Source organism: Saccoglossus kowalevskii, chromosome 9 (assembly GCF_978046115.1).
Source record: "Saccoglossus kowalevskii chromosome 9, keSacKowa6.1, whole genome shotgun sequence".
NCBI classification, from domain to species: domain Eukaryota; kingdom Metazoa; phylum Hemichordata; class Enteropneusta; family Harrimaniidae; genus Saccoglossus; species Saccoglossus kowalevskii.
In genome coordinates this window covers 34675312-34695844 of record NC_140649.1, presented here as the reverse complement: position 1 = coordinate 34695844, position 20533 = coordinate 34675312, and the positions used below count along the sequence as shown (strand labels likewise).

Sequence of the window (20533 nt, the reverse complement as noted above, 5' to 3'; positions counted from 1 at the left end):
GACACCTGTGTAAGCACACCTAACTTCAGGTTCCGTGACACATGTGTAAGCACACTTAACTTCAGGTTCTGCGACACCTGTGTAAGCACATCTAACTTCAGGTTATATGACACATGTGTAAGCACACCTAACTTCAGGCTCTGTGACACCTGTGTAAGCACACCTAACTTCAGGCTCTGTGACACCTGAGTAAGCATACCTAACTTCAGGTTATGTGACACTTGTGTAAGCACACCTAACTTCAGGTTCTGTGACACATGTGTAAGGCACACCTAACGTCAGGCTCTGCAACACCTGTGTAAGCACATCTAACTTCAGGTTCTGTAACACATGTGTAAGCACACCTAACTTCAGGTTCTGTAACACATGTGTAAGCACACCTAACTTCAGGCTCCGTGATACCTGTGTAAGCACACCTAACTTCAAGTTATGTGACACATGTGTAAGCACACTTAACTTCAGGTTCTGCGACACCTGTGTAAGCACACCTAACTTCAGGTTCTGTGGCACCTGTGTAAGCACATCTAACTTCAGGCTCTGCAACACCTGTGTAAGCACACCTAACTTCAGGTTCTGTGGCACCTGTGTAAGCACACCTAACTTCAGGTTCTGTGACACATGTGTAAGCACACCTAACTTCAGGCTCTGCAACACCTGTGTAAGCACATCTAACTTCAGGTTCTGTAACACATGTGTAAGCACACCTAACTTCAGGTTCTGTAACACATGTGTAAGCACACCTAACTTCAGGCTCCGTGATACCTGTGTAAGCACACCTAACTTCAGGTTATGTGACACATGTGTAAGTACACTTAACTTCAGGTTCTGCGACACCTGTGTAAGCACACCTAACTTCAGGTTCTGTGGCACCTGTGTAAGCACATCTAACTTCAGGCTCTGCAACACCTGTGTAAGCACACCTAACTTCAGGTTCTGTGGCACCTGTGTAAGCACACCTAACTTCAGGTTCTGTGGCACCTGTGTAAGCACATCTAACTTCAGGCTCTGCTACACCTGTGTAAGCACACCTAACTTCAGGTTCTGTGACACCTGTGTAAACACACCTAACTTCAGGTTCTGTGACACATGTGTAAGCACACCTAACTTCAGGTTCTGTGACACATGTGTAAGCACACCTAACTTCAGGTTCTGTGACACCTGTGTAAGCACACCTAACTTCAGGTTCCGTGACACATGTGTAAGCACACCTAACTTCAGGTTCTGTGACACATGTGTAAGCACACCTAACTTCAGGCTCTGTGACACATGTGTAAGCACACCTAACTTCAGGCTCTGTGACACATGTGTAAGCACACCTAACTTCAGGCTCTGTGACACATGTGTAAGCACACCTAACTTCAGGTTCTGTAACACATGTGTAAGCACACCTAACTTCAGGTTCTGTAACACATGTGTAAGCACACCTAACTTCAGGTTCTGTGGCACCTGTGTAAGCACACCTAACTTCAGGTTCTGTGACACATGTGTAAGCACACCTAACTTCAGGCTCTGCAACACCTGTGTAAGCACATCTAACTTCAGGTTCTGTAACACATGTGTAAGCACACCTAACTTCAGGTTCTGTAACACATGTGTAAGCACACCTAACTTCAGGCTCTGTGATACCTGTGTAAGCACACCTAACTTCAGGTTATGTGACACATGTGTAAGTACACTTAACTTCAGGTTCTGCGACACCTGTGTAAGCACACCTAACTTCAGGTTCTGTGGCACCTGTGTAAGCACATCTAACTTCAGGCTCTGCAACACCTGTGTAAGCACACCTAACTTCAGGTTCTGTGGCACCTGTGTAAGCACACCTAACTTCAGGTTCTGTGGCACCTGTGTAAGCACATCTAACTTCAGGCTCTGCTACACCTGTGTAAGCACACCTAACTTCAGGTTCTGTGACACCTGTGTAAACACACCTAACTTCAGGTTCCGTGACACATGTGTAAGCACACCTAACTTCAGGTTCTGTGACACATGTGTAAGCACACCTAACTTCAGGTTCTGTGACACCTGTGTAAGCACACCTAACTTCAGGTTCCGTGACACATGTGTAAGCACACCTAACTTCAGGTTCTGTGACACATGTGTAAGCACACCTAACTTCAGGCTCTGTGACACATGTGTAAGCACACCTAACTTCAGGCTCTGTGACACATGTGTAAGCACACCTAACTTCAGGTTCTGTAACACATGTGTAAGCACACCTAACTTCAGGTTCTGTAACACATGTGTAAGCACACCTAACTTCAGGTTCTGTGACACCTGTGTAAGCACACCTAACTTCAGGTTCCGTGACACATGTGTAAGCACACGTAACTTCAGGTTCTGTGACACATGTGTAAGCACACCTAACTTCAGGCTCTGTGACACATGTGTAAGCACACCTAACTTCAGGCTCTGTGACACATGTGTAAGCACACCTAACTTCAGGTTCTGTAACACATGTGTAAGCACACCTAATTTCAGGCTCTGTGATACCTGTGTAAGCACACCTAACTTCAGGTTATGTGACACATGTGTAAGCACACTTAACTTCAGGTTCTGCGACACCTGTGTAAGCACACCTAACTTCAGGTTCTGCGACACCTGTGTAAGCACACCTAACTTCAGGTTCTGTGGCACCTGTGTAAGCACACCTAACTTCAGGTTCTGTGGCACCTGTGTAAGCACACCTAACTTCAGGTTCTGTGGCACCTGTGTAAGCACATCTAACTTCAGGCTCTGCAACACCTGTGTAAGCACACCTAACTTCAGGTTCTGTGACACCTGTGTAAGCACACCTAACTTCAGGTTCTGTGACACCTGTGTAAGCACACCTAACTTCAGGTTCTGTGACACATGTCTAAGCACATCTAACTTCAGGTTCTGTGACACATGTGTAAGCACACCTAACTTCAGGCTCCGTGACACATGTGTAAGCACACCTAACTTCAGGTTCTGTGACACCTGTGTAAGCACATCTAACTTCAGCTTCTTCGACACATGTGTAAACACACCTAACTTCAGGTTCTGTGGCACCTGTGTAAGCACATCTAACTTCAGGCTCTGCTACACCTGTGTAAGCACACCTAACTTCAGGTTCTGTGACACCTGTGTAAACACACCTAACTTCAGGTTCTGTGACACATGTGTAAGCACACCTAACTTCAGGTTCTGTGACACCTGTGTAAGCACACCTAACTTCAGGTTCTGTGACACATGTGTAAGCACACCTAACTTCAGGTTCTGTAACACATGTGTAAGCACACCTAACTTCAGGTTCTGTGGCACCTGTGTAAGCACACCTAACTTCAGGTTCTGTGACACATGTGTAAGCACACCTAACTTCAGGTTCTGTGACACCTGTGTAAACACACCTAACTTCAGGTTCTGTGACACATGTGTAAGCACACCTAACTTCAGGTTCTGTGACACCTGTGTAAGCACACCTAACTTCAGGTTCTGTGACACATGTGTAAGCACACCTAACTTCAGGTTCTGTGGCACCTGTGTAAGCACACCTAACTTCAGGTTCTGTGACACATGTGTAAGCACACCTAACTTCAGGCTCTGCAACACCTGTGTAAGCACATCTAACTTCAGGTTCTGTAACACATGTGTAAGCACACCTAACTTCAGGTTCTGTAACACATGTGTAAGCACACCTAACTTCATGCTCCGTGATACCTGTGTAAGCACACCTAACTTCAGGTTATGTGACACATGTGTAAGTACACTTAACTTCAGGTTCTGCGACACCTGTGTAAGCACACCTAACTTCAGGTTCTGTGGCACCTGTGTAAGCACATCTAACTTCAGGCTCTGCAACACCTGTGTAAGCACACCTAACTTCAGGTTCTGTGGCACCTGTGTAAGCACACCTAACTTCAGGTTCTGTGGCACCTGTGTAAGCACATCTAACTTCAGGCTCTGCTACACCTGTGTAAGCACACCTAACTTCAGGTTCTGTGACACCTGTGTAAACACACCTAACTTCAGGTTCTGTGACACATGTGTAAGCACACCTAACTTCAGGTTCTGTGACACATGTGTAAGCACACCTAACTTCAGGTTCTGTGACACCTGTGTAAGCACACCTAACTTCAGGTTCTGTGACACATGTGTAAGCACACCTAACTTCAGGTTCTGTGACACATGTGTAAGCACACCTAACTTCAGGCTCTGTGACACATGTGTAAGCACACCTAACTTCAGGCTCTGTGACACATGTGTAAGCACACCTAACTTCAGGTTCTGTAACACATGTGTAAGCACACCTAACTTCAGGTTCTGTGACACCTGTGTAAGCACACCTAACTTCAGGTTATGTGACACATGTGTAAGCACACTTAACTTCAGGTTCTGCGACACCTGTGTAAGCACACCTAACTTCAGGTTCTGCGACACCTGTGTAAGCACACCTAACTTCAGGTTCTGTGGCACCTGTGTAAGCACATCTAACTTCAGGCTCTGCAACACCTGTGTAAGCACACCTAACTTCAGGTTCTGTGACACCTGTGTAAGCACACCTAACTTCAGGTTCTGTGACACATGTCTAAGCACATCTAACTTCAGGTTCTGTGACACATGTGTAAGCACACCTAACTTCAGGCTCCGTGACACATGTGTAAGCACACCAAACTTCAGGTTCTGTGACACCTGTGTAAGCACATCTAACTTCAGCTTCTTCGACACATGTGTAAACACACCTAACTTCAGGTTCCGTGACACATGTGTAAGCACACCTAACTTCAGGTTCTGTGACACATGTGTAAGCACACCTAACTTCAGGTTATGTGAAACCTGTGTAAGCACACCTAACTTCAGGTTCTGTGACACCTGTGTAAGCACACCTAACTTCAGGCTCTGTGATACCTGTATAAGCACACCTAACTTCAGGTTCTATGACACCTGTGTAAGCACACCTTACTTCAGGTCCTGTGACACATGTGTAAGCACACCTAACTTCAGGCTCTGTGACACCTGTGTAAGCACACCTAACTTGAGGTTATGTGACACATGTGTAAACACACCTAACTTCAGGTTCTGTGACACATGTGTAAGCACACCTAACTTCAGGTTCTGTAACACCTAACTTCATGTTCTGTGATACCTGTGTAAGCACACCTAAGTGCAACAAACTTGTTTAGATTCAATGTTTGCTAGAGCAAACAAGTATGACCAAATTTCTATCAACTGTAGGCGTCATTTGCGTTATTCTGAAATCAGACTTTCCATTTTTACCAATTATTATCTAGATTCCATCGACTCATTTCCTCAATGTTATGGGTAAAATAATGACAATGTGTGCTGCTATTGTTATTAAATAATGTATGTCTTCCTGTTAACAACAGATCGCGAGCTATCGCTGATCGGTAAGCAATATTTGTTATCAGACATTCAGTGCTGATTGGCAAAAATGTGAACACATGATGTCACAGTGGTCTATAGCTAAGGTATTTGCACAGTTACAGTAAAATACTTTATTTTAGTTGGAATTAATTTTCGCTGAAAGGCCTTTTTCGGTGTTTTGTATTTACTTTCACTGATTTCTGGTGAGTTGAATGTAAAATATAGAAAAAATTTATTTTCACTGAATCACTCCTTCAGCAAAAATAGCGAAAATTAATTCCAAGCGAAAATGAAGTATTTTACAGTAGTCAAAAGTGGTCCTTCAGTCATTCACAAGTTATTTTACTGGAATATGTTTTCCTGACGACTTATTTCCTTTTTAGGTGGTGATGGTGTGCGTTTAAATGATGTAGGATGTCCATTATCTTTAAATATTTCACGGATTTGGTGGCGAAAGTGACATAATGGTGAGCATTTAAATGATTTAGTAGGATGTCCATTATCTTTAAATATTTCATGGATTTGGTGGCGAAAGTGACATAATGGTTTTGTAGCCAAATCAAAATTGAATTCACCATTTGTGAACCAATTATCTTAACCTAAATTTTCTAAAAACATCAATTTTTATTAAACTGAAGTAAGCTGTAAAGAGAGGTGCCAAGGTTGTATACAGACGAGTAATATTTTCTATCCGGAGACATTTTCCCCAGAGGCAGATCTCAAAAATGAGATCATATCTATCAAATTATAACTCTGGTAAAATCCATCCTCAGCTAATCTGTAGTAATTGCCTGTGGTTGCCATAGTGATACATTGAAATGGAAAATACCACCCTGTGGATAGTTTTGCATTTGTAACAACTTTATTTTGTAAACAGAACTAATTTTTTTTTTCATTCATTGTTTTCCTTTTCAACTTAGGAATTAAAGACTCAATTTCATAGTCTCATAAGGCCAGGTGCATTTTGTGACATAACATAATTAAATTTAATGAGTTTCCATGGCTACTAACTAAATTACATCCTAACAAAATATGTAACAATTGTCTAACTGTAGTTTTGAAGCCTGTATAATTGAGTCGTTTCATGTTCTCTGCAAGCTTAGGATAAATTTCAGACATCAAGTAATCCTAAATGAAACATTACATCATTACCCTCTACTGTAGGAGCTTAGAGAAGATATCTCATTACAACAGGTCGTATGTCTGACACATGCGCCATATACAAATATTAGATTATAACAAAGTACATCGCGTCAACGTTCATCATGACTGCGCTAAATGTTCCTCAAGAAGCTTGCCGAGTAGATTATCTGGGTATATTGAGTAAGTGGTGATAAGGGAAAAGACACTAGTATCACTGATAACAAAGCCTGACAAGAGACCAATGCATCTCCTTACTGAGATTTGAATATACACTATTTTATTTTTCAGACTAAGCTTTAAGGCTGAAGCGGCTGCATGCGCTTGCTTAAATATGAGTGAGATAACACAAAAACAGTATTTCTACATGTACATGTGCTATCTTATGGATGTAATCATTTTTTATGCAGCTATTGTTGAACAACAATGTAGAAAAGTTATTCTGATTATATTTAAACTACAGTCATTACGTTCACTAAATTTGCATGCACAAGTAATTCTTTAGTAACCGGTACAGACAAATTATTTGATATTTTTATATAAATTGTTCATACTAAATTTTGTGTAAAATAAAATATTTAATATAAATATCTATATTAGGATTCAAAAGTGATTTTTTTTCATGTTTTTGTCAAGGAGACATAATGATAATAATTCCTATCTTTCTTTTAGATCATGTGATTTTTAAGATACAGTTGTATATCATCAACGTGACCACCTGCAAAATAGAAACTCAGTGTAAGAGGCTGGCAAAATTTATGCCAACAAAACTAAATAGACTATGTAAACAAAATCAAAAATTTATTCACTTCCAACACTGTATGTAGATACGGATACCGTGAACCACTTTTTTATTACACGAGACGAAGTAAATAATGACATTTTAAAGCATTAAAAGTGTAGCTGCAGGGCACTTTTCTTTTTATGACATTTAAAAATTTAAAGTTAAATAAAACAAATCACTTTTTGTTTGTTATCTACGTATATCTGATGAATTAATTGAAAGGTGGCACAAATGTGGGTTTTATATTGTATTATTTCAACCATGGGGAGACAGGGAGTAACCCAACATAATTATACATTAGTTCAACCCTATTCAACAAGTATTAAACCAGACAATCCTCAAAAGGCTTAATACCTAAAGCTATAATTGTGTGGATTAGTATAAAAACAGGGCCAGCAGAAAAATTTGAGGTACTAGGCTTATTGAAAAGGTTTTTAATTTACAGCTCTGTGAAAAATTTCATGATTTAAATTTTTACAGCGACATTTACAAAATTTTATACTGACGAAATCCATTAATTTATAAAATCAAAATTCCATTCAGTGAATATTAAGTAGTTAAAAATATATATACACGTTGCCACTGTTCAGTATACGGGGGTTAATCATTTAAGAGGCAACATCTGTAACTTCCGTAGCACATTTTCTATTTTGATGTTATCGTGATCTACAAATGTTTCGAGAGTCTGATTAAAACATCAGGTAAGGTAAGGTGCTCACAGTAGGTTTTTTTAATAAGGGTTCTGATGTACATTTCCAATAACCAAATCATGTTAAGTCAGGTCTCCTCTGATGAGATTTGTCAACCAATTTAAAAGAGTGCTGTAACTTGAGGTCAGAGCGGTTGCTGCTACAAGACATAATCATTGCATTTGTATATGGGTAATGTTATTAGTTCTAGATGATGTTCACTAACTGCATCGTATTACAGAATTTTCAACCACTTGCAGCGTCTCATGAGAGAAGACTTTGTAGTTGTGACTATGTCCTAATCCAACAAGATTTTAACATGATTACAATCTTCCTGAGATAAAGTAAACATTAAAACATTAGTAACTATGGCAACCATACAACTGTACATGAAATAATAAATAATTAATAATAGAACCAAGAACTGATCACACAAATTGAACAACATGTTTTTAAGTTTATTACATGTACTACTCTGGTGTTACCGTTATTGTATGCAAATTATTGTTGACTTATTGTATGAATATTATTGAGTTCTTGTATGTAAATTAACATGGATTACTTATATGCAAATTATTGTTGAGTTCTTGTATGCAAATTATTGTTGAGTTCTTGTATGCAAATTATTGTTGAGTTCTTGTATGCAAATTATTGTTGAGTTCTTGTATGCAAATTATTGTTGAGTTCTTATATGCAAATTATTGTTGAGTTCTTGTATGCAAATTATTGTTGAGTTCTTGTATGCAAATTATTGTTGAGTTCTTGTATGCAAATTATTGTTGAGTTCTTGTATGTAAATTAACATGGATTACTTATATGCAAATTATTGTTGAGTTCTTGTATGCAAATTATTGTTGAGTTCTTGTATGCAAATTATTGTTGAGTTCTTGTATGCAAATTATTGTTGAGTTCTTGTATGCAAATTATTGTTGAGTTCTTGTATGCAAATTATTGTTGAGTTCTTGTATGCAAATTATTGTTGAGTTCTTGTATGCAAATTATTGTTGAGTTCTTGTATGCAAATTATTGTTGAGTTCTTGTATGCAAATTATTGTTGAGTTCTTGTATGCAAATTATTGTTGAGTTCTTGTATACAAGTTATTGTTGAGTTCTTGTATGCAAATTATTGTTGAGTTCTTGTATGCAAATTATTGTTGAGTTCTTGTATGCAAGTTATTGTTGAGTTCTTGTATGCAAATTATTGTTGAGTTCTTGTATGCAAATTATTGTTGAGTTCTTGTATGCATATTATTGTTGAGTTCTTGTATGCAAATTATTGTTGAGTTCTTGTATGTAAATTATTGTTGAGTTCTTGTATGCAAATTATTGTTGAGTTCTTGTATGCAAATTATTGTTGAGTTCTTGTATGCAAATTATTGTTGAGTTCTTGTATGCAAATTATTGTTGAGTTCTTGTATGCAAATTATTGTTGAGTTCTTGTATGCAAATTATTGTTGAGTTCTTGTATGCAAATTATTGTTGAGTTCTTGTATGCAAATTATTGTTGAGTTCTTGTATGCAAATTATTGTTGAGTTCTTGTATGCAAATTATTGTTGAGTTCTTGTATGCAAATTATTGTTGAGTTCTTATATGCAAATTATTGTTGAGTTCTTGTATGCAAATTATTGTTGAGTTCTTGTATGCAAATTATTGTTGAGTTCTTGTATGCAAATTATTGTTGAGTTCTTGTATGCATATTATTCTTAATCAAGATTTAGTGTATTGTTCTTTCTTTACAGTGTATAAATTAGAGTCAATGCTTCTTGAATCTTGCAATATATTCTGATAAATAAATACTACATCTATTGAATTCAGTCATGAGAGAATTATAGAGCAGGGGTTCCCAAAACGACCGATACTGTATGCAATTTTTCTGGGTAACACCACATACTGTAAAACACACCCACACTGCCGGTTGGGGGGGAGGGGGTTCCACTTTTTTCTTGGGGTTCAATTAAGAAAATTATTCATTAAGTGTTGACCCCTATTATTTAGCAGACTTATTATTTTCATTAATCAGCTAATTGGTGATGTGTGAATGTTCGTTTGTTTGTGTCTTGTTTGTGATAACTGAACATTTACATTGCCACATAGGGTAGGATTAATTTGTCGTATGAATACCTCAGTGTTCACTTGGAAAACAATTTATTTTCCCAGAACATTTACACTAAAACATTACTTTTTACTGACAGCCATGCCAGTATTTTGTGATAAAATCATCTGAGCCTGAAACATATTTTAAATGGTTGTCATGGTAACTAATTTCAAGAAAAAATTATGGTCACTTCCAAAAACCAATTCATATTAAACCATAGCTAATTCTAAGAAAAAAGTATGTTCACCCCCCCCCCCAAAAAAAAAACACAATCATATTAAACCATAGCTAATTTCAAGAAAAAAGTATGGTCACCTGCAAAAACCAATTCATACTAAACCATACCAGTAAATTTGATACTTTCATGGCCCTGCAAATGCTACACATAAGGCTACTTCTATGACCCTGCTAAGGTCAACATCCTGGCATTTTAGTGACCCTATGTAGATCATACATCCTTGCAATTAGAACACAACTAACAGTATGATTCTCTGACAACTACAATTTATAGTTTAACACAATTTTTTGAAAAACATTCTGCATTCAAAGAAGATCTGCATCGTTAGAAAATGCCAGGATATGCGACCTTTACACGGTACGCACTTTAAGGTCATTTAAACACATCTAATAAACAACATTTTTATCTGTTAATTAAAACAGTCAAATACACATTTCACAGTTTCATCAAATACAACATCTTCCATTCCAACATTCAACACTTTGTTGCCATGGTAATTATAGATTTAGATCAGTCTAGGAGAGTAATCAATAGTCCTACAAGAAATACCCTTCAGAATTTCCATGTTTTCTCACGACGTAACTGCTAGAGGATTATAACCCCAACCCTATGAATGTACTCAAGCTGTCAATATATGTATCAAAATATATGCTACTACGGTGCTGTGTCTGACTCAAAATCATTAACTTTTGCTTGTTTGTTTGTTTGTTTGCTGTGCTGTTTCTTAACTATTATAATCTCAGTCTGCATTATAACACAACGCCAGCAATTTTATATGCTTAAATATGGAAATGTATCGTACATAAAATAAATCGAAAATGAGCTGCACTTATACGACCCTTTCATGTCCCTAGATTGCAGTATTCCCAAATGACATCACTAATGGTTTAAAGGTTTCAAGTTTGTCGATAGTTTGCCAAAAAGATGATGAATTTCATTAGGTTAACATATATATATATATAGACTCAGCACTCTACAATTTGGTGGAATTATCATCTTTTCAAACATCCATTGTGCACTTAAAAAACACATTATGATAATTTGATGTAAATAATTAAATTTTGAATTTTGGTAGTGATTAGGAAGATTCACTTGATTTGATTACAGTAGTCTGGAGTCTGAGCGGGTAAAATGTGTGATAATAACGACTATTCTAGCCAAGTCATTTGCTGTAATAAAATTGAACAAAATTTAAATATATATTTATATGCTTCTGTGCTTAGATTGCCTAGTGTTTATATCAATTGGTAACATGATTTTCTGTGCTCAAAATAAAATTACCAAAAATTGATTCTTAGAAGATACACAGGTAAATTGTCGTTCAGGTAAAGCCTTGTCCAGCAGAGGTGAAACCAATTGGCAGCCACATACCAACAAGAGTCAAAGTCCACTAGAGGAATGTACCGTCAAGGGGAAACTTTATTCAGCATAGGTGTGTCTGATTAGCCTAGAAGGCACACTTATAGTGTATCAGAAAGGGAAGCTCTATCCTGTAGAGTTACACCTAAAGGGATTAGAGAGCACACTTGTAGTGTATCATCAAGGGGAAGCCCTGTCCAGCAGAAAAGTATTATTCTTAAAAGGCCACTGGTAATGCAATAACCAGGGAAAGCCCTATCTAGCAGAGATGTAGCCAACTGACTTAGAAAGGATACTTGTAATGTATCAAAAGAAAGCCCTGTCCAGTGGTAGATTAGAAGGCATGCTGGTAATATACCATCAAGGGGAAGCCCTGTCCAGAAGAGTTGTGTCCAATTGGCTTAGAGGACACAGCGGCAATATACCATCAAAGGAAAGCCCTGTCTAGAAGAGTTGTGTCCAATTGGCTTAAGGGACACAGTGGCAATATACCATCAAGGGCAACTCTGTCCAGAAGAGTTGTGTCCAATTGGCTTAGAGGACACATGGCAATATACCATCAAAGGAAAGCCCTGTCTAGAAGAGTTGTGTCCAATTGGCTTAAGGGACACAGTGGCAATATACCATCAAGGGCAACTCTGTCCAGAAGAGTTGTGTCCAATTGGCTTAGAGCACACATGGCAATATACCATCAAGGGAAAGTCCTGTCCAGCAGAGTTGTCCAATTGGCTTAGAGGACACATGGCAATATACCATCAAAGGAAAGCCCTGTCTAGAAGAGTTGTGTCCAATTGGCTTAGAAGACACATGGCAATATACCATCAAGGGCAACTCTGTCCAGAAGAGTTGTGTCCAATTGGCTTTGAGGACACATGGCAATATACCATCAAGGGGAAGTCCTGTCCAGCAGAGTTGTGTCCAATTGGCTTAGAGGGGACAGCAGCAATATGCTATCAAGGGGAAGCCCTGTCAAGCAGAGTTGTGTCGTATCGGCTTAAAAGTCACACTGGTAGAGGAAGCCCTGTGCATTCAACCATATGCATTTTTTTATTATCTAAAAGCAAAACCAAAATGTTCTTAAATTCACTTGTATTTTTCTGATTATGACTTTGACATAATAGATGAATCTGATTAGACATGCACGTAAAGCATGCACCCAGAGTTAGTGTAGCATATGGCAATGGACAAAACAGTGGGATGGCAAATTGCCAAAAGATGGTGCACTTTTATGTGATGAGAAGGATCTGCCAAAGCATAGTGGTGAGGTGAAGGCCAACTATGTTGACTATGGTTATAGAATACTGCTTGGATACACACCTGTAGTAGAACAATTATAGACATGCAGGCATTTTGTAACATTGTTTGTTTTGAATATGATGGAGTATCTCATCAATATCCAATCTCATAAAAAAAATCCATTGTTTACAACATGGCTGCACTCCAGATGCATGTAGGTCACAGATGTTACACAAGATGGTAAATTACAACTAAAAATGTGTGTCCTGGGAAAGTTTTGTCTGGATCTGTTGACAAGTTAGATAAAGTTTTAAAAACCTAATTTCATTAATTTGCTTTTACTGACTTGGACAATTTATTACCGGTAGTTAATCACCTTGCAAACCAACTGTGAAAAGTCCTAGTCTAAGTACACAACTTGTGTAGATCATAGATGTACATAAAGTGAAACAACTTGTTTTCCTTACATTACTTGTTCAGTATTGAAGGATGGCGGTCGTCACACAGTAAACAAAGAATACATTTACAGACGCATATGATCGTTATCGAACATGACACAGTGACAATGTTAGAAAATATATTTGATTTCTCCTATATAAATATATATATACATTCCCATGGGAACATGCTGACAAATAAACAGAAACTAAAATTTAAATAGAAATCAACCTTCGTTGATTTCCCACTGAAAAAAACTCTTAAATTTTTTAATAAACTCTCATTAGAGTGTTTGGTAGTGTGTTAAATTGTGAGTAATTTGTGCCATTAGGCAGTCCTCACTAGCAATAAATAACCATGACCTTGGACGTCACAGTCAAACTATAATAACAGAATAATAAGAAGTCACTGATTTCTCATTAACCTATAAATTAGATCAAACACAGTTAAACATAAAATCAAGGGAGACTGTTTTAGAATTTCACCAGTTTGATTCCTCACAGAGATAGGACACATAGAATATAATGCAGTTAAATTGTTTAATATTCAACAGTTATCCTAAGAAAGCAGTTAAACCTACCTCAACTGAACCTTGTGCAAACAGAAATCTCAGTAAACTAACCACATGAGAACAACATCCTCAGCGTGTCCCTACAGTCTTCAGTTTAGACAGGTTTCACTGTATTTAATGTATATTCATTCTGTTGTCATGGAAACCCATCAATACTTAACCTATAACTTTAATGAATTTTAATTGCAATTACCTGCAACATACGATTCTTATGGGATTGTATTAATAGCAGTCAAGCAAGCATAGCAGCATTGATGTACAATGTAGTTTTATATACTAGTAATTAACAAATTTTTCAGTCAATAATTAGATGCAATTGGTATAATCCTCGTAGGGGTAGAAAATACAGCGGTACCACCACACAAAGATTATGTGTATGGTGAAAATCATGGAAGTTATTGTAACAATATATGCAAATCTAGCATCATTCACAAGCAGACTAGCCAGAATGATTTGCTGTATAAAGCTTTTAAAGGAGAACACACTGCATTTTCACAATTATTTTCAACAGACTTGGGCACTGCACTGCAGGGGTGTATCAATACACAGTTTCATAGTTTTGTTGAAAAGTGGACACAATTGTTATAGAAGCTGTCCGTGCATGATCAATCATACAAAGACGAACACTATCATCTTTATATTGTGAAAATTATTATATATATATTTGATTTCATGTACTAGTGATCATATGGTGGGTACAATATCACCAATTCATGAACAAGATTTAACGAATTAGTACCACTTGCAAACTAGGGAGTTTCGGCCAATCAAATTGCTACTTTGAATATGTATAGCTTCATTTGTAGCCATCAACCAAGTTATATAATCACGAAAATTCTAGACAACAACTTATAAACGATTACATGTGACGGTGTCCTTAAATGAAAAACCAGGTGTCACAACACCATGGCAACAACTGGCATAAAAACAAATGTCACCTTGACTTTCAATAATTAATAGTGTTTGAAAAAATTTCATTGGTATTAAAAACATAACACATGTTACCATAGTTCCAGGCCTTGTGATACTTCCAATTAAAATTATTTGCAGCAGGTCATTGATTTTTTTTTAAATAAATAAAAAAATATGCTCTTATTTCTCTCAATTCGTTCTATATTTTAAAAATTATTATGATACCATAACATCATATGTTATAGTAAAGATAATAAAGATAATAATATTTTTCAAATTGTTTTCAATAAGCAGAAATAAAAAAAAAAGTCACCACCACAATGTGATGTCCAGCTCTTTTACATGTATAAAATAAATACATGATATCGTTCTATATTAGCAATTTGCATGTTGATATATATTATCATATATCCAAAGTTATATAATATCAATAACTAATATCAATATATTGAAAATTATGATATTAATAAATAACATAAGCTTCAGAAATATTATTGAAATGTACTAGTATACCATCGTTAAAGATATACCGTAGGATGTATTATCCGCCCGTCAATTATCGATCACCAATGTTTACAAACACGCGAGTGAAAAAATAGTTAATGGTAGATTAAAATAGAATCACTTACCTGGATACTTCAGCGTCCAAGTCTTGGTCGGTGACTTCTATCTTGGGTCCTATTTTAAGGGACGTTGGCTTTGTCAAGTTAGATGAAACATGAGATTCCGTGGACAGCCTTGACGAACACGACCGGTTGCTATTGTAATTCCCATCAGCGCTACTGTATCCGCTGTTCGTGGACGAGTCCTGTGTTTCCAACATTCGGCAAATAGAGCACCGAGAAAATAAAATAAAACAATAAATGCGAATCAGTCAGCGTGTATTGTATACAGCCACCAGCACTGAGAAATCCGAATGTCGACTGTGGACAATTTGTCTTGTTTGGAAGCAATTTGGGGGGCTTTTTGCGATTGGCGCAGAATCCATTGAAAGAGAAACCGCGTAAAAAAGAAAAGCCGGAAGTAACGCAGTGTATACTCAAAGGGCGATCAAGCAGAGTGAAATACCGAGTGAAACCCTTCTAGCGTAAATAATCTGCACGTTGAATGGCTTACTTTAGTTCCATCCGCGAAGTTTACCGTGCGAACCGACAATAAATTGCGAGATTCAGTCATCGTGTTGCCGGAGACAGTAGGTCGTTGAACGTGACGGGGAGCGAAAACCAGGCCAGATTACACAGACCGGTTCGGTGCGTACGACTTACAGATGTGTACACTTAAAAATTCGGCCAAGGCGGTACATGAACCCCGGGCAAGAATGCTTGTTGATGGGGTATGACAACAACCGCGATAAACGTCTTGTTTAGAATATCGACCTAAGCCCAGCGGCGATCATCGCTACTACTAGTAGTAGTGCTACCCAACGAAGACGCGAGTCATTCTGCTTGGCTGACAGCGTGCCTCATTTGCATAAATTCAGAGTTGAGAGTGCAGAGAGCTGCTCACTTGATTTTGGATGAGTTGTCAAATGTACGCCGAACATACACATTAGGATCACCATGAATTGTATACAATTTATTTACAATATTTGGGAAGCTTTTATTTTCGTATCAGGTTGAAAGAAATAGTAAACAGCGAAGTCCTATTTTGTATATCGATACCGTTGAATATTCTGCCCATGGGCCGTAGATAAAGGGATAGGTGAAACACTAAATTTTCTAGTGCCGGGGATTTTTTTTTCTTGACAGAAACTACCTAATATTTGTATTGCATACGCATTTTTGGTAGACACACCGACTCACTTACCCGGACAAGTTGGCGCCGCACTGGAGCAACATTACTAAGTCTACAGATAACAAATACATATATCTGCTAGGACCGGCCGGGTGGCGAGTTTGATTTGTCCCGACAGGTTTAACCGACAAAGCGAGCGTAACGTGCCATATTTATTTTTCTCGGTGTACTTGTGACTTCTCATGATGTACTTTTTATTTATCGAAGATGTACACCTCTCCCGGCCGCGTGTTAGTACGTCATAAGAAAGTTATATTGCAATATCTCATATACTAGTATTCTAATTAAATATTCAAGTGAGATGACTGAAACGTTGAACGGCTTGCCGTGCGGATAATTAATCGCCAGATATTGTTGCTATGCAGTTGGATAGAAAAATGTTTCAATATTAATACGTAGCTCAGAGCACATGTGATCCCTGCATGGATTACTGATTACATAAAATGGTGTCCATGACAACATGTCAAAGTGAACACGTACTCTATATGCATGTTGATGCGGGAACCCCTCCCTCCCCGTGGTTAGTCTACTAACATTTTCTCAGTATTCACATGTACTACAGTGAGTAAGGTTTCATCAACATATTCCCAAACATGGAACCGCCACATGATGCACGAAAACAAATACATGTCAGGGCACGACCGATGAAACCATATTACGATAGTGAAACAGCAGCGCCACCATGCGACAATGGCAGTCGTCATGAATGATGAAACGTACAGTTAATCTACCGGATTATAAGGATTATCGAAGCAAATCTTCTTATTTTACATTTACGTGAGTTCTTAGCAGAGGTCTGAATAAAACATTATTTACAAGTCTCATGTACTGCGAACTAATAACGTTAATTTCCGCGTTCACAAATTGCGTCTTTTTACAGTGATAAGAACGGGGTCACGATGGTCGTTGCCATGTAAATGTGCGGATTCCATCCTTCTGCCGTCAATGTCGCGATCGGTTGGTATATTAAATAAATTGAGGGGCCAGATTGGAGTGTGTTTTTTTTACTCGGTATTTTGATACATTTTGTTCATTTCTGTAAAGAATCTACTAGATAATATTTATATTCATATATATTAGATATTATTTGTTACAACTTATAGGAGTGCCGCACCACATCCAGTTGACTTGAATGAAATAATTTGCATAAAGAGCAGTGTTTGTACGTGATGTCTATGTGTTTAACGTAGAGACTTGCATTATTCGTCATACCCTTGTAGTTGTACACTCGCACGGTTTCTGTCCATTCCACTGAATTTACAATTTTTTTTAAGGGACTTCGCTTTGATGAGCTATCAATGGAGTGTGGGTAAATACTAGTATCATTATACTGACTACAGTGTACTCACAGAAACAGCTGCTGAACGGTAGACCCTGTTTATTATAGTCTACGTGGATATTTTGTGCACATAATTTTACAATTTTAACTCATAAAGAAAGTGGTGGTTAGTCATATCTAAGGCAACCAATCAGAATTTTGCACACTAGATCATCCTATAAAGAGCGCCCTCTGTCAATGAACGCGTCTGTAGCGTCAAATTGACGCAGTTGAATGTTGGTTGTGTAGTAGTTTGTAATTTGACGAACAACCGCACATCAACACAATATCGACGCTATGAAACCTTGGGCCCTTAGGGGTAGACCACTAGAAACTCCAGGAACGATGGCAGAATTGAAAACAAATACATGTACACAAGAAAAAAAAATAACTGAACAAAATCTGCACGCCTAATTCTTAATAGGGAACAAATATTTCACACAGAGGAAATAACAAAAAAATACAGCGAATTTATCAAAGAAAAAATAAAACAAAACTAAGTGAAGGAGAATAAATATTTTGCATAGTTTTTGTGCCCAAGAGTTCCAATGAAATGCTTTGTCGCTAGATGGCGGGATTTTTTATGAAAGGAGTACCGTACCGTGTGTTTAACATACAACGGCGTCTAAAGCGTTTTTTTTTACTTTTGTTTTGTGTTCGGAACGTCTCAATTTATAAAAATAAATATAAAACATCCGTACCATGGAAAGTAACATAGCCAGAGTGTTATTCGATACTAATGTTAAATCTCACGTAGCCTATTACCTCACCCACGCAACACATTGGCTTTAAGTGATAAGGACATGAACCCTGCCTAACAAAAACTCGAATAAGTCTCTGTTTCAAGGTATTTTAGAAAATTCACGTGGATAATTATCATTCCCGGCGTATCCAAGTGGAGGTCACGTGACGCATGCCATCCGATGACATACACATCTGATTTGATTGTCTGTGAAGTGCTTCAGTGTCTGACAAGCTGAGTAATAAATGAACCCCACGAGGAATGCGGCGCGAAAAAAATGTACACTTTTTCTTTTGATCTACGAGCTCTAACGAATTAAATTGACTTCGCGTAGAAAATAAAATCATATTGAAAACTTGATCGTATCCATGGCGACATGATACAGCATATCGAGCCTGTTTAGTGTTTTATTTTATTTTAAAGCCGATGCGTGTATTTTAGTTTAGATCACGACTGATAAGCTACGGGTGGATGGTCTGTGGCGGCCAGGGTGATACCTATTTCCGGGACTCACTCCACAAAATGGCAACGCCATGTCCTGCATATATCACGAAGTATCCATAGACGGTGAATACTAGTCAACTACACAACCGAGGATGTGTTCGTCTACCTTTTCAACATCGGTTAATTTTCACTAAGATCCTACTAAAATTCAACCACTGGTTTTCTGCCATCGTTGTTGTTTTGTTATGAAACAGTTTTTAACACTGAAACATGGCATTTTTAACAGCAGTTGATTTGGAGATGAATGAAATTGGATTCTTGGTGCTCTAATTGTAGTACGATATCTATAATTGTATTCCGTTTCCGCTTTGGAAACCAGATATCACGTCCAAATGAGTGGTTTTTAAATAAAGAATAAAGCGGCGCACCGGGTTAAAGTTGACTGAGGAGATTTTCTGTAGCCGGAATTATTGGCGGGAAAAAGATTACAAACGAAATAAAAATGCACGTATACGCCTGCTCATTAGGTGAAATCCACACAGTAACGCAAACGAGATTGGTATTACGTCCGCACAAAACATTCAGAGAAAATTACACTGATACAACATTATATGCTGCAGCACTCAAAGATCTCTCATGACTCACTCCGGTTTTTAAAACGATCATTAGTAAGGACGCACTGAGAACTGAAATACTATGATTACCCAGGGAACATCGAGAGTGGAGTTTGTGTAGCTTAAAGACATACCCATCAACGTCTACTTTAAAGTTGTACACGTTCTTGTGTTCGTGTTACCAGTGATGTATTGCGATGTCGGATTACTCAAAATATTCTGTATTTTTTGTACTTAGATTTGTAGTAGTTGTGTTTATATTGTTACGTTTGATATTTATTTATTTATTTATTCTTACAAAAAAATACGCAAAAAAATTAAAGAGTTTTGAGAACACCACTCTCCGTAGATACACTCCTGCATTAATGTTGAAAACAGTTGTGCACTTTAGAATGGGCAAAACGTTCCTAATGTTAAAGTGCGGTGGTCGTCGAGCCACGCACGTGCGATATATGGGACTCATATGAACAAATATGGCGACTTTGACCGAACAACGAGTACAAACTGAGACGTTACTTTGGTGATTGAAAGGTATCAAAGGAGTCACCGGCGATAATTAGCGCACCTTGCATCCATTTCAAAACTCGTACTCGTGATTTTCATTAGCGCATTGGATTATGGGAAAATATATGCTTTTCCACACATAAGTCGCACAATCGTGGCGCGTCGACCACCACCCTTTAATTCGAGTTAAGCCTTGAACCATCACTATTTCGCAAACGCAAACAAAGCACAACTTTAAAAACCGTTAGCAATGTTTTAAAAAAAAAAATGTACTGACGCCAAGAACCTAAAATTTAAAATGGCTATCTATC

At 37.8% G+C, this 20533-nt stretch overlaps 1 protein-coding gene across 1 annotated transcript in view; it reads right to left on the bottom strand.

Annotated features, from left to right (window-relative positions):
* The window catches only part of LOC100374315 (3',5'-cyclic-AMP phosphodiesterase 4C-like), a 211122-nt gene that overhangs the window by 167502 nt on the left and 23087 nt on the right, over positions 1-20533 (bottom strand). The window contains exon 2 of the mRNA XM_085503444.1: positions 15436-15614. Within this exon, the coding sequence (XP_085359570.1) occupies positions 15436-15614 (179 nt within the window). The remainder of the gene's footprint in view (positions 1-15435; positions 15615-20533) is intronic.